This window comes from Girardinichthys multiradiatus, chromosome 23 (assembly GCF_021462225.1).
Source record: "Girardinichthys multiradiatus isolate DD_20200921_A chromosome 23, DD_fGirMul_XY1, whole genome shotgun sequence".
NCBI classification, from domain to species: domain Eukaryota; kingdom Metazoa; phylum Chordata; class Actinopteri; order Cyprinodontiformes; family Goodeidae; genus Girardinichthys; species Girardinichthys multiradiatus.
The window spans coordinates 17400390-17415973 of NC_061815.1; the positions used below are offsets into that span (position 1 = coordinate 17400390).

The following is a 15584-nucleotide window of genomic DNA, read 5'->3' on the forward strand; positions in this document are numbered from 1 at the left end:
GTAATTGAATCCAAGTAAATATCGTGCTTTACAGAGAAGCCCTAAAATGTTTATTAGACAACATTAGTTAGCAATAGCCTCATAAAGATGTAAGGGCACAGAAGAAAGGTAAAGAAGCTTAAGGTTATAAAACATTATCCTAAAACTCAAGTGTTCGCAAAGTGCTGTTCAATATTTAATATTTAATAACCTACCAAGACATGGTTATTCAACTAAGCGGACAAGCAAGCATAGTATTAATCAGAGAAGTGGCCAGTGGTAGCTTTAGGGGAACTACAGAGATCCACGGCTCAACTGGGGAATTCCTCAGTGGGAAAACTCCACAAATTCTATCCTTTATGAGAGAATGGCAAGAAAAAAGCTCTTGTTGGAAGAAAACCATAAGATAAACCATAAACTATAAGTTTGCCAAAATCCATGTAGGAGGCACATCAAACAGGTGCTGTGTTCAGACAGAAAACTGCACAACACCCTGAACACAAACCCCCACTATTAAACACAGTGGCAGTAGCAACAAGTGGAAAAACTTGTCTTCAGGAAGGACAATGAAGCTGGTCAGAGTAGGTGGGAAGATGGATGGAGCTAAATGGATGGAGCCAGGGCAATGCAGGAAGAAAACCTGATAAAAGGCTGCACAAGACTTGAGCATAGGTTTATAGTCCAGCAGGACAACAACCCTAAACATATAGGTCAAAAATACAATTAAATTATTTAGATCAAAGCATATTCATGTGATAAAATGACCCAGCCAAAGTTCAAATGTAAAGTGTATTGAGAATCTGAGGCAAGAGTTAAAAACTGATGCTCCTTTCTAAATATGAAAGGAGCATCAATCTCTAGATGTAGAAACCTGGAAGAGACATACTCCAAAAGCTGTAGCTGCAGCTGCAAGTCTGCATTCCAGCTGCCAAGGTTCTAAAAAAAGGCTCAAATGGGGGGCCAAATAAAAATGCATGCCAATTTCCATTAGTAAAAATTTGGAACACCATGTATCTAATTCTGTCCATGGTTATGGACTACTTTGTGTTGTTCAATCACATAAAATCCCAATAAATTACATGAATTAATTTTTTAACATTTGAGTGGGTGCTTTCGCTATCCTTGAGTAAGGAAAAAAAAATTAAATAAAAAATACATTACAGAACAGACTGCACACTTTAAAATTTTCACTTGGATTCACCTTTTAATTCTGCAAGGCGGTTAAGTTTGTCCTTCCGTTTATTACTTACTTCCAGTCTCGCTCTGTCGACGTCTTTAGGCAGCTTATTCCGCCCTCTGGTGGTGACAATGAGCGATTCATATGGATAAATCTGCACAGAAGGGGGGGGGCACTCCTGCTTTTAATCATTTGAACAAATAATCTTTGTATTTATGGAAAAAAATGAAGACAGTTTTAAAACTGTACCTTATACTCAGCTGGAAAGAGAAGGAAAGAGAAATAATTAAGTACAAGAGATTAAAGGATTGGGTTAATTGCCTCAATCGGACAAAGGCTTGGTGTTATAAAGTCCAATTAAAATTACCTCTACTTCCCCAGTTGACCTCGCTACCGGCATCATACTGATACTGGTAGCAATCTGCGCTCTGAGGCTGCAGGTGCAAGTAAGGAAATTGTGATTAAGAAGAGTAATTGCTTCTGGCAATTACTGTGAAAAACGCCTCATAATGTAAAAAAAAAAATGAGGCAAAGACGTTATGAAAATCAGATTTATAGTACATTTTGACCTCACCCGCTGAATACCATTGCGCCCATATCCTGGTAGTGATGCTGACTTGCAACCAAAATCTAAAGAATAGCCCAATAAGCACAGTTAGTGATTAAAGCAGTTGAATTTATTTCCAGCAGTATTGTACATAAAATACTGGATATGGCCAGGAGATGGCGGTCACTACCAACAACAATTCCAGATGTGTGATCTTATTAGTATTTATTATTAACGTTATTTATGAACCCACGTGAGCCAAACAGCTACAAATTAAACTATATACACAGCAATAAAGAGAAACCAAGTGCCACAAACCAAATGTCTCAGTAGTGTTGCAGTGACTGAACTGATTTTGACAAAATTAAGATAAACTCACCACTATCAGTGCTGTACTGAGATCTTGGTGCTGTTGGATAAAGAAATTACACAATTATATTATATCTTAGTAATTTCAAAACATTTGACTCACCTTTAAGCCCAGACAGACAAAATGAGTGTAGACATGAAAAGTTTTTGCTTAGTCAGAGACTCAGAAGATACCATGAAATTGAGCTTGTTAGGAACTCAGTAATGGAGTAATGGAAACAACTTACACACACACACACACACACACACACACACACACACACACAAAATAAATAAATAAATCCTTGAATATTATTGGTTCTTTGCATCTTGTCACTTGCTGGTTTGGTTAAAAGCCACTAAACCAGACCCAACCACGCTCTGTTCAGTGATGTTTCCTCCCATAGGGAAAATAGCTTTAATGAGAGACTTTGGTGCCCATAAATAAAACATTACATGGAATGGCAGCTGTGAATACAAGACAGCGTGATAAATGCAAAGACATAGATAGATTTGATAGAGTAGTTCATGGTGAACAAATTTGGTTGAAATGATGGTTGAACTGAGTGAGGAAAGTATTTCACTCACAAACAAAGCAAACTGCTGTCAGAATGTGAGAAGTTAAAAGAGGAGCCTGCAGAATCACCAAGCTTAGGTAAAAAATTAAAAAGAAATTGCTTCGGACTTCCCATCAGTTTATATTTTAAAGGGTATATATCATATTCTTTAGAAATGTATTTTTCTGTTGGGACTCACCCTGTAGGTTATAAAAATTTTAATAGTATTAATTTCCATGACAAAGTCAAGAAACATGTAAAACAAAAAGCATGAGAGAAAAAGTATAAACAGCCAAAACATGTGAAAGAGTTATTATGCTACACCTGGAACACAAAACATAAGCACCGCTGTAAAATACAATGTACAACGTACAAAGATGAAAGTAGTAACAGCAAAGTTCGCAGCTTGAATTTCGGTTTTAGAGTGAACATTTATATGGTGATTTATCTAGTAAGGAGAAGGAAGTCAGCAGAAATATTATCTGAGTGCAGTGACTTAGAGAACCAACCCTATGGAAGCATTTAAAAGCCCTCTGTTGTGAGTACAGCCTGCCTGTAGTTCCACACTGGGAAAATACGACTTGTGTCAAAAACTGTAGTTTGAAACACAAAAATTCTGTTACCATTCAGATTTCAGTTTCTTCCAGTTTTGACCTGCAGTGTAATTCTTAGGTCCCTAGTGACAAGCACTGCTTTCACACAACTGTCACAAGAATAAGTTTATAACCCTTCCTATTACGAAATAGGAGGCGTATTTATCATTGAACTTTGACAAAATATTCTGATCTCATATACGTTTATGAACTTGTATGACTAGTAACCCCAGTTTACAATTGTTACAATATAAAATCCTTTATAGAGTAAACTATACAGGTCAACAGATGTTCAGGATGTGTTTTGCGCCATCTAATACTTGCTTACAGTGCACAGGCAATATACCTTTTGCATCCAATTACATCCACGCACTATGGTTATGTGCACCTGTTTAGGGGTTCTGGTGCTGGATATGTGCCAGGGACCTCTTGCCAGGAGAGTTTATCCCGTCTGGGTGTGGTGTCGGGGGGGTCTGTTGTGAGTACGGTGCTCGGTGGTGTCTGCTCTGTTGCACTTGTGGGCGGAGGCTGGGGTGGCATTGCGCGGGGCCCTTGCATTGCTGTCACAGTGTGCCGTGTGGTGGAGGGCAGGATGCAGCGGTGGTGTTTGGAGTGGGCAGTGTGTGGAGCTTGCACTGTGTGGATGTGCCTTCATCATTTCAAGGGTGGAGCTCATCTGTCGGGGTGTGCCCCTGTGGGGAGGGGACTCATGGCATTTGGGGGGCATGTGTTTGATATCGGTCTCCTGGTTGTGGGGAGATTCATGTTGGGGTTCATGGGGTGAGATTAGTTGAGATCACTGGGGTGTTGGGACTGTTTCATTCTGGGTGGCGGGCTTGTTTGGACCAGGTAGGCCCCTCTTTTGTACGTGGCTCCCTCAACGGATGGGGACAGGGTCATTTGGTGCTGGGGTTGGAGGGGGGGGTTCGGGGTCTGGGCCAGGTTCGGGCGGTGCCGGCACTAGTATGGGCTGTTGCTGGGCCAGTCGGCCTGTCTCCACCCCAGAAGGAAGGGGATCACCTACTGGGTCCGGGGGGCTGGCTGGCCCTCTGGAGTATCTGTACCTGGACCTGGGAGTATAGAGTATGTATGGAGTGTGACTAAGTGTACGACGTCCATTATTGTGTGCCTTTATGTTGGGTGTGTGGGTGTAAGGGTTTTTATGAGTCTGGGAATGTGTGATTGTGACTGTGTGTGCCTGTTTTGTGTCAGGTTGGGTAATGGGCTGCTCTCTCTCCTGGATCAGTTTAGGTCCCCCTTCAAATGTGGGGCCTATTTCCTCTCCGCCACACTCCCTGTCGGTGGCAGGTGTCTATTCCAGGTGGTGTAGTGGTGGTACTCGGTGTCGGGGCTGGGTGCTTTGTGTGGCTTCTCACACTCACTATTGGATATTTTTAAGGAGAATTCTTGTTTGTACAACACGCTCACACTTATACCTACAGGTGTTTAGCTTCAGGTGTTAATAAATACACAGATGTGCTATATTGAGCAGCAGTTACCACTAAATACATCTTGCATTTATTAGTACAATGCTATTTTCGGTAACATTGTTGTTATATATGTTTTTGCAGGTGTAGAAGTAATCTTCTAGGGTGTTATCTAAATTTTTCTTCACCCTTCTTTCTCTCCTCTCCTCTATTCTTTTCTTTTTCTCTCCCTTTTTCCTATTTGCCCCACCTCTCTCTCTTCTTTGCTTACATTTTTTTTCTTTTTCGTTTCCATCTCTGTGTCCATTGCAATTGAAATGATCCCAAAGCAGTTTCTAATGAAGTTTCTGTTATAAATATCAAGCGGAGCATTATAGTGTTAGCCATAATGCTCCACTTGTGAAAGTAAATCTGTTGGGCTTCTTCTCGGCACTCAGACAACAATTCTGCTACTCTGCCAGACAGGACACGTTAAAAAAAAAAAAAAAAAAGACATCTGTAGCAAGCAATGCAGTGACTGTGCAAGTCTTCCTTTACTCCACAAAAACAGTCTGTGTTTTACTTATGGTTCAGCTGCTCTACAGTCATATGGGTGTCAAAAAGTTATTCTAAGGAAACTGTCAAACCATTCAAGCCCGTCAAGTTCTTACAGCCGTTTATGGTGTTGTATGCCGTGGTGCCATAGCCTGTCGTGTTCAGTGTTTCCTTGCTCCCACAACGAGAATTCCTCATGCTGCCCCAGGGATCGTTGTCATAAGAACCAGATCTCGCTTTCATCTCCTCTTTGAGGATCATCCGTCCAATGCCACTCCCAATCTTAAAAGAAAGAGAGTGGAGAAGGGAAAACAGGAGCAGGAGAAAATAAGAAGACAAGGAAGATTCTTAACTCTTTGTGCTGCAAAGGTGGAAGAACTGACTTTTGCTGTCATAAAAAAATTGTTTTTTTCTTTACAGAGAACTGTCACTTTTATCTGTTTCTGAAGAAAGGGAGTTAGAAAGCAGTGAAGCTCTTACTCTTTGAAGACCCTGACTCCAACTCTCTTCATCTCCTCCCATCGAGAAGCGTCGCCTTGGCGCCCAATAGGCTGAGAGAGAAACGGCATAAAAGAGATTTCCCATGTATAAAAATAGAGCTCAGAGTAAAGAACACAGCAACCACAAAGTGAGAGTAAAGAAAATAATAAAATAAATAGATAAATAAAAAGCGGATAGCACTCCTAAACATGACGTGCTCTTTACCTCTTGGGGAGCTGGCATATGGGTAATAGTCAGACTCAGACTGCGTGTATGGCTCTGGAGAGTAGGTGGACAGGCTGGAGGATCGGATGATATCCTCACTTGTTCTGCTTTTAGTAGCTGTTTCAATGTAATTGTCTGTGAAAAAGAAAAAAAAACCAAATACCATTTAACATCATGATTAATTATATATACCTTGAGAGATTGTGATGATAAACCTCTAAATCAAATTTAAAATCTGAAAAATAATGCAGCAATGACAAGATTTAAAATCAACCAATGGTGGACTGCAGTGGGACAATCTCTCATTGTAATTTTCAGATAACTCCAACTTTTCATTGGAGTATATTTATTCAATAAGGGGAAAACAAGCCCACAGGCTCACACATCCTCTGCCGTTTTTAACAACTGGGGTTAGTTTCTCTTTCACATATACACCTCTGCTTCACACTACACCCAATAGGAGTGTTTGTAACAGAATGGCTAAATCTTAGTCCCATCTGACTGAAGTACAGGCCTAATAGTGTTTGGCACTATTGGGCCAAACTATTAGGAACTCTACACGTTACATGTATGATGGTAAGACAGATAAGGCTTTTCTTGTTCAGAATAGTGAGCTGCGGCTAAAGAATATGGTGCTCAATGTCACATCACAATTGTATTAAAGGGAAACAGAAATTCACAAATTACTGAATGAAAACGAGACATTCCAATCATCTTAAAAAAATCATAAAATATATGCCAAAAAATTACTTTTGTCACTTTTATTCCATTTGAATTTTTAGGCATGCCAATATGTGTGGCACTGGTGATTTTGTAAATAAAAAAATATAAACATTTGTCCATACTGAATAAATGTATTCAAATTAAAGATATTTTTTCATACTTTTCTAGAGTGCGATTATATGTCTGCAGTTACGCTTTTTGTACATATTTAGTATGGGTGCCAATAAGAGTGGCTAATTGCACTGTATTGGCAGCATATTGAAATGATAGATCTGAATAATAAAAAAAAAAGAAATGCACTAATCTGTACAACTTCTTCACAGTCTAAAAAGCTTTTCCAGCATTTTTAGATAAATCACTTTCAAACAGCTCACTTCAGTGAACCAGAGCAAACTTATGATAAATATGACAAAGATATACATTATTAGTGTACATTTAAACGACATATTCCCAGCCGTCATATCCACTGTTTTCTGTCAGTGGAGATCAATATCTTCAGCCAACGGCAGGGAAATAACCTCGGATTAAAGTGGGTTCAGTTACAGCTTAGCCTGAAGCACATTAAAGGCATTGAAGTGCCATGATACTGATGCCGCTCTGCACTCAGGCACAGTCGATGGATGTAAATGGGGGATAACACATGCACTGTAATGTCACATAGATCACTCTTCATTCTGCCATTCATTAGCCATACCAGTGTCGATCTATAATCCATCAAATACCTATGTACATGACACATGAAGTCCCGCTCTTCTTTACGACACATTCAGTACCTTCAGCTCAACTAAACACTAATGCACACACGACACACGGAGACACACAGAAATCATCTATCCACTGAGACTGAGTTAAACAGCTAGACGAGGGGGATACTTACAGTGGCAAGGTCACCGCGTAAAGTGGAGCAGAGGGTGGAGGGAAGTGAGTAAAAGTGATTGGATGCCATAAAAAAAGAAGGCAAAAAGAAAAGGCAAACATTATTGAAGCATCCCTGAGGGAGATGTAAGAATGTGACAGCTTTGCTAGGATGAGCACAAAGCCGGAAAGATTTTTGATACAGCCTTTTTTCATCATGTGTCGCAAACTAGCTAAGTGATTCATTCATCACTGGCCTTGACCCCAAAACAAGACATTTTGGTTTAAGATTTAAATCTGTGAATAGCTGAAACTGAATAAATAAATAATAACCAGCATTTATGGAGGGCATAAAGAACAGTAAGGTTCAATGGCGCAACTTAAAGGTTAGAAATTCTAAGCTGAAACGTCTGTTATCTTGCCACTGGCAGCATACTGTGCCTTGTAAAAATATTAATTCCCTCATGAACGTTTCACATTTTGTTGCACTACAATCTGATAACTCCTGTCTTTTATTGGGATTTTATTTGATACACTGACACATATTAGTGCAACATGATGAAGTGGAAGGAGAAGGGTCCATGGTTTTCCACTGTTTTTCACAAATTAAAATCTGAAAAGTGTGCAGGCATTTGTGTTTAGCCCAAATGATTTTTATACCACTAGATAATATCAAGTCCCACCGGTTGCCTTCAGAGGTCACCTCATTAGTAAACAGGCCCTGTGAGTACTTTATTCTCAGTATAAATATAGCTATTCTGTGATGTCCTCAGAGGAGCTGCAGAGATTTGTCGTAGAAACACTGAACATCAACTTTCCCACCATACCATTATGGTGGTAGCAAAATTATGCAGTCATGATGGATTTCATCAGCAGGGACAGAAAAGCTGGTAAAAATTGAAGGAAAAGTGCATGGAGCTAAATACAGGGTGTTTCTGTAGGAAAAACTGTTAGAGGTTGCAATAGAGGTGAGGCTGGGGCAGAAGTTCACCTTCCAGCGAGAAAACAAGTCTCAACATACACAGTCAGAGCTAAAATGCAGTTGTTTAGATCAAACCCTATTCATGTGATAGAATGGCCCTGTCAAAGTATATATATAATTCCAATAGAGAATATGCTGCAAGAATGGGTAAAAGATTAAGAATGCAGATGTGCAAAGCTGCACAAAACTTGCAGCAGCTACTGTAGTGAAAGTGGGTTCTACAGAGTACAGACTCAGAAGTCTGAACTCAAACGCATGTCTTAGTTTTAGGATTTAAATTTATTAGAAAAATAAAGAAAATATTCATAATTTTCCTTCCACTTAACAATTATGCCTTACTTTCCACTGGTCTATCACATAAAATCCCAATAAAATACATTTAAGATTGTGGCTTTAAAATCTGGAAAAGTCCAAGTATGAATACTTTTCATTTCCTGTATGCCGAAGTGTTCACTGTACCTTAACTCCTTTCTGACTACTGTTACAAATTTGCCTGAAACTGCTTCTAGTCCTGTATTACACTAACGCTGGTTGATGCTCAATCAACACATAGCAGGGACGAAATTAGAAGTTCTTTGCTAACATCTTTAGGTCAGGGTTATGTCCAATTATGCCTAATTGTTCTAATTTACAAACTAAATACCTAAATCTATGTCTACTGCATGTGCCAGATCTGAAATAACAATTTCTTGTATATTTATCATCTGCTTGACAGCTGACAAACAATAGTGTGTTTTTTTTACATAATAGAAAATTAATTCAGGTAGAAAGGGCTAATCATAAAAAAAAACAAAAATAAAAAAAAACACTTCTTGACATCTTGACCAGTGATGAAATAATCATTTAAGCTGAGACACATAGGAGCTAGACAATGTCCACACGCGGATCGACACACTCACTAATCCGCAGCACAAACCAGCATGCACAACAAGGATGGAGATAAACTATCATCAGCCGGCAGATCCTGTGACTCTCAGCTGAAAAGCCTCTTGGAGTGCAGTGTGATGAGAGGACTGTAAATCTTTTCATTATGCACTGAAGCATGCTATACAGATGGCTGAATAGCATTTGAGTTTGATGATTTGTGAAAAATGACTGAAAAGCATCTCGCACTATGCCTCTGTGCTAGTTGGATAAACAACACAAATGCACAGTTAGGATAGCCAACATCTTAGGCTGGGAAATACAGTAAATTAACTCTAAAGGATTCTATCTTAGCACCAAAGATAGGTTGCTGTTATGAATCAGTTTTCTCACTGTTCTCTGTTTGGTTCTATTCTGTTCTCAGAGAGCTGACCGTTTAACTAGTTGTCACGGCTCAGCAAACCCTCCATTTATTCATGGCCCTTTCCACTTTAACGTCCTACCATGAACTTGTCGCTGACATGATGCAGAAGCAGGATCATAATGCTTACGGCATGCACATGAAACACTGCTCTTCCACATTTAGCTATTGCCTCAGATTCTAATGATCTTCCTGATCCTTTTCCCCGGTTGGGAAACAAATTCCTGCAAAGGTCTTTCCGTATTCTGAGTTCTTGCTGCAAATCAGGGATACACTCCATGATGATGCTGAGGAGCATAAGGGAAGTTGAGGAGCACGACAACAGCACAACTAAACTGATAGGACGGGGCAAGCTGAGGCGAGGCTAACTGAACTGTACCCGTTCTCTTATAGATGGGCGGCTTCCTGTAGATGTTGGGATCCTCTGTGGCTGAGAAGAGAAACAGGAGATGAAGAGGTGAAACGTGGAAGAGCGATAAAAGGAGAGGTTGTGAATTTCTGCTGAGGTTATGGAACAGAAGAGGAAGGAGTAGGATGGAAGAATGTAGAGTTGTGTTGTTAAGAAACACAACTCAGACATATTTTAGCACAGAAACGTTCAGAATGATTTGGCATCAGTAAAATGCGGCTGACGTGATCCACTGAAAAGAAAGGTTGAGGGTGGTGGAAGTTGCATTGGGGAAAATGTGGAGGCCTACCTGGAACATGAAAATGTTTAGGGGGCTGGTTTGTGGTGGGTGTGCTTGATCGCCCATCTTGGTCATAATAGGGCGAACTCCTGCCACTCTCAGAGCCTGCAGCCAGCCACAGCCAATCACAGTAAAGGAGACATGAGCATGAAGAAAAGGCGTTGACACATGCGAATGAAGTGTGCTCAGATTTGTATTAACATCAGCAAATGAACCAGAATAACTTTTCCACTTGTGTAATGCAAAATATTATTGAAGTGTTTACAGAATAGTTTTCCAATTGCAGGATCAACACGGCACAAGTGTAAGAGTAACATGAAATGTCAGCAAAAGAGCAAATCCAGCAAGTGAAGCAGCCAAACAAGTATAGCAACATTCTGCCCTCAGGAGGTGAAGATATACGGTCTTCAGTAACCTTATTTAGGGCTATTGTAAAGTACTGAATAGGGCCTGTTGATGAAAAAGTCATGAAAATGAGTATATGGACTTTTTAAATACTACAGCATTGACAACTACACAGTGTCTTTAAATATTTATACCCTCTGACTTTTCTTATTTTGTCAATTTCCAACCACAAACAAGAATGTATTTTATAGAGATTTAATGAGATTGGCCAACATGACTGAGAATTGTGGCCTTTCTTCTTTGCAAAACAGCTGAAGCTCAGTAATACTGTATGAAGAGCATCTGTAAGCACAGTCTTGCCTCAGATTCTCAATTGCAGTTATGTCTGGACTTTGACTGGGTCATTCTAACGCATGAATATGCTTTGATTTAAACAATTCCATTGCAGTTCTGACTGTTTAGATTAACTGTCCTGCGTGAAAGTAAAACTCAACCCCAGTCTGTTGTATTTTGCAGCCTCTAAAGGGTTTTCTTACATAGGCGCCCTGTATTTTCCTTTTTCCAAACTACCACCACCATGTTTCCCAATGGAATGTTGTCTATAGTGTAATGGCCAGAATTAGTTATCTGTCGCAGTTAAAGAGTTGAATTAAGGTATTATCTGGAAGCGGCACCTTGCTGTGTCCTCTATATGACTTGTAGCAAATTGCAAATTGGACTTATTCCACATTTGCAGTGCACAACTTGTAGTTGTCCTGTTGACAAATTTCCCAAACTGAGTTGTGGATCTCTGCAACTCCATGATTACACACTGGAAATTGGTTGTACATGATTTTATTTAGAGGTATCAGAGTAAAGGGGGCTAAATACAAATGTACACCACACTTGTTTTAGATTTTTATTCGGAAAAAAAAATCACAACCAGGTTTCTTTTTCCTTTCACCTCAAAAGTATTTACTTCTTTGTACTGGTCAATCCAAATAAAATACATTGAGGTTTGTGGTTGAAACCTGAAAAAAATATGTTTGCAAGGTACAGTAAAAGAGAATGAACAATTTAATTAAACACTAGTTTTCTTACCAGGGTAGACAAAGTGCTGTGGAGAGCGAGGCATGATGGGTGACATGCCTTGACGACTATAAGTTGGGGAGTCAATATAACCTGGAATGGAGCACCGATGCTGCTTTGCATCCGGATTGTCATAGTCCTAACGTGACAAATAAGGCAAGTAATAAGTTCAAGACCCTCACAGGGGTGTAAGAAAGAGCAACATCGTGACAGAAAAATCTGACAACAGTTTACTTATTGGAACTTGTTCTGTCACTCTAATTTGAACCAGATACACTTACCTGAGAATACAGAGAAAGATTCCCAAGGGACTGCAGAACCAATGGAGACAAACAGAAACATTTTAGACTTAAACGGAAATAAAATTAACATTAGGCTGTATGTGTCAGGTATTTACATGACTATACGTAAAGGCTAAATAGATTCTGCAAGCGTGAACACATTTAGAAAAAATAGCAAAAAAAAACCAAAACTATTGCTGTTGTTAGCCTAACCTCTCATTAAGCTTATTTGCATGAAAATCTATCAGATGAGCTATGAAGCAGGGAAGCTGGATGTGTGAGTCAGACAAAACGGACATGTTTACATAAAAATAAATAATCGGAATAACGGGTCATTGGGGAAAAAATGCGTCATGTAAACGCGCCAATCAGAATATTCTGACCGGATTCAGCTCAATTGGAATAAAACTGTATTGAATGAGAGAGTGGTTTATGCCGATTGTCAGTCCGAAGTGCGTGCATGTAAACAATTGTTCAGATCATGTTATTCTGATTATGGCAAACTAACATGACTGCACAAGTGTGCCCCATGTCAACCTTCAGCATTCGTATGTACCTGACTGTTGTGAAGTGCCTTGAGACAACATGTGTTGTGAATTGTCGCTATATAAATAAAACTGAATTGAACTGAACCTTCAGCATTCAGTCTAGTGGCAAAACTTGGAGGGATGTTATTTTTCTCCCGCTCTCTCATCCTGTAACACAGGAACAGCAACAGCATGTGAGGCTGAGCCTGTAGCCTAATTATAGTAATCAATAACGCCTCAACCGCCCCCAGAACATGAGCCGGGTCCGTTCTGGTCGCTTACAACCAACACACTTCCGCATCTGTGACAACTCTGCATGTTTCAAAGAACTTTTATTCTGAATGGTGCAGGTAAACACCAGGTAAAAGTCATGATCAGATTATTTAATTTTGAGGCCATATAAATGGTGTATTTGGATTTATTTATTTAAATCCGATCAAGAAAGGTTGTACACCTAAACATAGCTAATGGGTCTCACACGTGTTTTAAAAAGTCAGGTTACTGCGGAATAAAACAATTAGACCCTTATAAAGGATTTTAAGACTTATTATAACTTTACTTTGGTATATATCTTGTGCAGTTCAACTGAAAAAGAACCAAATTTATTAGCTGGAACAAAACTAAGAAATAAAACAGCTGCAATAGCCTGGTTGGAGCTAATAATTTGTCGAATCACCTTTTTATTAAGAACACCTACATCTAAATCCTTGGCAAAAATCTATCAGCATGCCAAAGCTTTACATTTAAATATTTCCCCATTCTAGCTTGGAACGGTTTTCTAAATAACAGACTGTGGGGACATCTCTTGTCCAAAGGTTGACTTTACAGATTTTTTATCTGAGTTTATTCTGGACAGAAACTAGAAGACTTTGGGTGAAATCTGTGTGATGTGTAGAAAGGTTCATTATTTCATTAACATCAATTAAAATCCCAGCTCCACGTAAAGAAACGTAACATCAACTTATGATACTACTGCTATATTTTAGTGGTGCGGGATTCTCATTGGTCATACGGTGTTGCTATTTGAGTCAAACATAAAATTTGGAATTGTGGCCCAAAAATTTTATTTGATCAGATCATAACATAATTTTCCAAAATGCTTTTAGAATATTTTATCGAGGCCTGAATGTTGTCTTGAAAATAAACAGCTTCTGTTTTATAGCCTACTCCCTAAAACCAGACACAAACAATACAATAGATTGTTGTCACATGTAGCAAAAACCCCATGATTGCCCTTGGTGTCTTGTTTGCCTCACAGACAAGTTTCCATCTGGTATTTTTATCACTTCTGGAGAAACACCCAGTCTTTGTAATTTGATTACTGATAACTGTTGTCCTGACAGAAACCTTTGTACAATTAGATCCTGTTCATGATTTTAACTTCTTGTAAACCATGGGTTTGCCTGAAGGATACAAATTAGTAAATGCCAGGAACATCCTTCTTGGACAGCTGGAGTTTATTTCAGGTTGATCAGACTGGGTATAATTGTGGTAGGTTGTGTATCTAAAAAAGACTAAATGTTGAAACTGGATCAAAAGTTGCAGAAAACAAAGTATTTGTGAAATATGCAACCAGTTTATATTTATTTTTTATATTTTTTGTTATCGTGTCTTTTTTGGGGGGTTTTAGTTGAATTTTACAAGATATATCTCCATTTACACAATTTAGTCTAAGATCCACTGGATATCTTGAAATATAAATGAAAATGCTAAGCTTGTTTCAGGTAGTATATCTATGGCTATCAGGGAAAACAAAAAAGAGAGACTGCAGGTTTTGAAACATCATTGATAAGTGAGTTAAATTGGACACAATCACAACACTAATGTAGATTGTGTAATACTGATGAAATGTAGTCTTTGTTCTTACTGCACTTTAAAACTACCCACTTTTTAAGCATATTCATACTCTTGATTTTAATGAAATATCAGAATGGGACACCTTATCAGTACATTCCAATGGCTAAACCTAAATGACTTGGATTGGCATTGGGGACAAAAATACATTTGAGGCAACCCCAAATACTACTGAGTAACATTTTGCTTAAATATTTGCACAGCCAAAAATAATAACTGAAAACGTGGAGGCACTTTGTGTTGTGGTTAATCATTTGTTAGTAAATAAATTCTGTAACAGTAGTTTTAAATGTATTTTCAAAGCCTGTTCCCATCATAATTTCAAATGTCACATTTTGCTTAATCAAAACCGATCCAAACCAATTTCCAAAACATGTACTGTTTAAAATTTTGAAACTGACAAATAATGGGAACAACACAATGGGGTTATTAGACAAGATTTGTGTGGCAGCAGTACCTCCCCATAGCTGAAAGTGTCTAGCCTTTCATCAGAGGCGTATCTGTGGTATGGCTGGTATGAGGAGGATATGAGATCTGGCTGTTGGACCTCATATATGGCTTTGACCTTTGGCAGGGCTGCAAGGTCCTTATAATCAAAGATCTGATTCTCCACTCTGGCCTGAAGAGAGGACAAACACCCACCACCAAAGACAGAGACAACAGCAACAGGACAAAACATCAACCACATGAACAACGAATGGTGACACGTTACAACGCAAGCTCCACCAGTGGCAGCAAGACGCATCAAAAGCTGATCAAACATGCGCAAGCAAAAAACGCCAGTCACATGCACACAGCAGAGCTTGACAACACTGTGAGCTGTTGACCTTCGGGAGCTCGGCTTTAGTGGGAAAGAAGCCAGGAGAAGCACAGACAGTCACAGGCAAGAGGGAGGAGGGAAAGGAGACAGTACGGACGATACGCTCGCTTGCACTGTGTTTCTCCATCATCCATCACCTTAAATAGAAAGGTCATTGATTATGTGAGAGGAGCAGAGTGAGGAGGGGCAGAAAGCAAGGAGTCTTACACACATGCAGACAAGCGCTGACATGCAAATGCAACCGTCGTATAGAGCAACACTCAGCAGAGTGCCGAGTAGCAGGCTGAG

General features: G+C 39.3%; 1 protein-coding gene across 5 annotated transcripts in view; it reads right to left on the reverse strand.

Annotated features, from left to right (window-relative positions):
- The window catches only part of ablim3 (actin binding LIM protein family, member 3), a 73597-nt gene that overhangs the window by 3026 nt on the left and 54987 nt on the right, over window positions 1-15584 (reverse strand). Inside the window, exons 11-23 of one of the 5 annotated variants that reach the window (XM_047353703.1) lie at window positions 14934-15095; window positions 12096-12125; window positions 11827-11953; window positions 10411-10506; window positions 10092-10142; window positions 5868-5984; window positions 5643-5713; window positions 5279-5444; window positions 2083-2112; window positions 1731-1786; window positions 1524-1590; window positions 1406-1416; window positions 1230-1310 (exon numbers count right to left, since the gene is read on the reverse strand). In XM_047353703.1, coding sequence (XP_047209659.1) covers window positions 1230-1310; window positions 1406-1416; window positions 1524-1590; window positions 1731-1786; window positions 2083-2112; window positions 5279-5444; window positions 5643-5713; window positions 5868-5984; window positions 10092-10142; window positions 10411-10506; window positions 11827-11953; window positions 12096-12125; window positions 14934-15095 — 1065 coding nt within the window. Of the gene's footprint in view, window positions 1-1229; window positions 1311-1405; window positions 1417-1523; window positions 1591-1730; window positions 1787-2082; window positions 2113-5278; window positions 5445-5642; window positions 5714-5867; window positions 6003-10091; window positions 10143-10410; window positions 10507-11826; window positions 11954-12095; window positions 12126-14933; window positions 15096-15584 lie in introns of all 5 variants that reach the window. The other 4 variants (XM_047353707.1, XM_047353705.1, XM_047353704.1 and 1 more) reach the window with 4 other exon arrangements.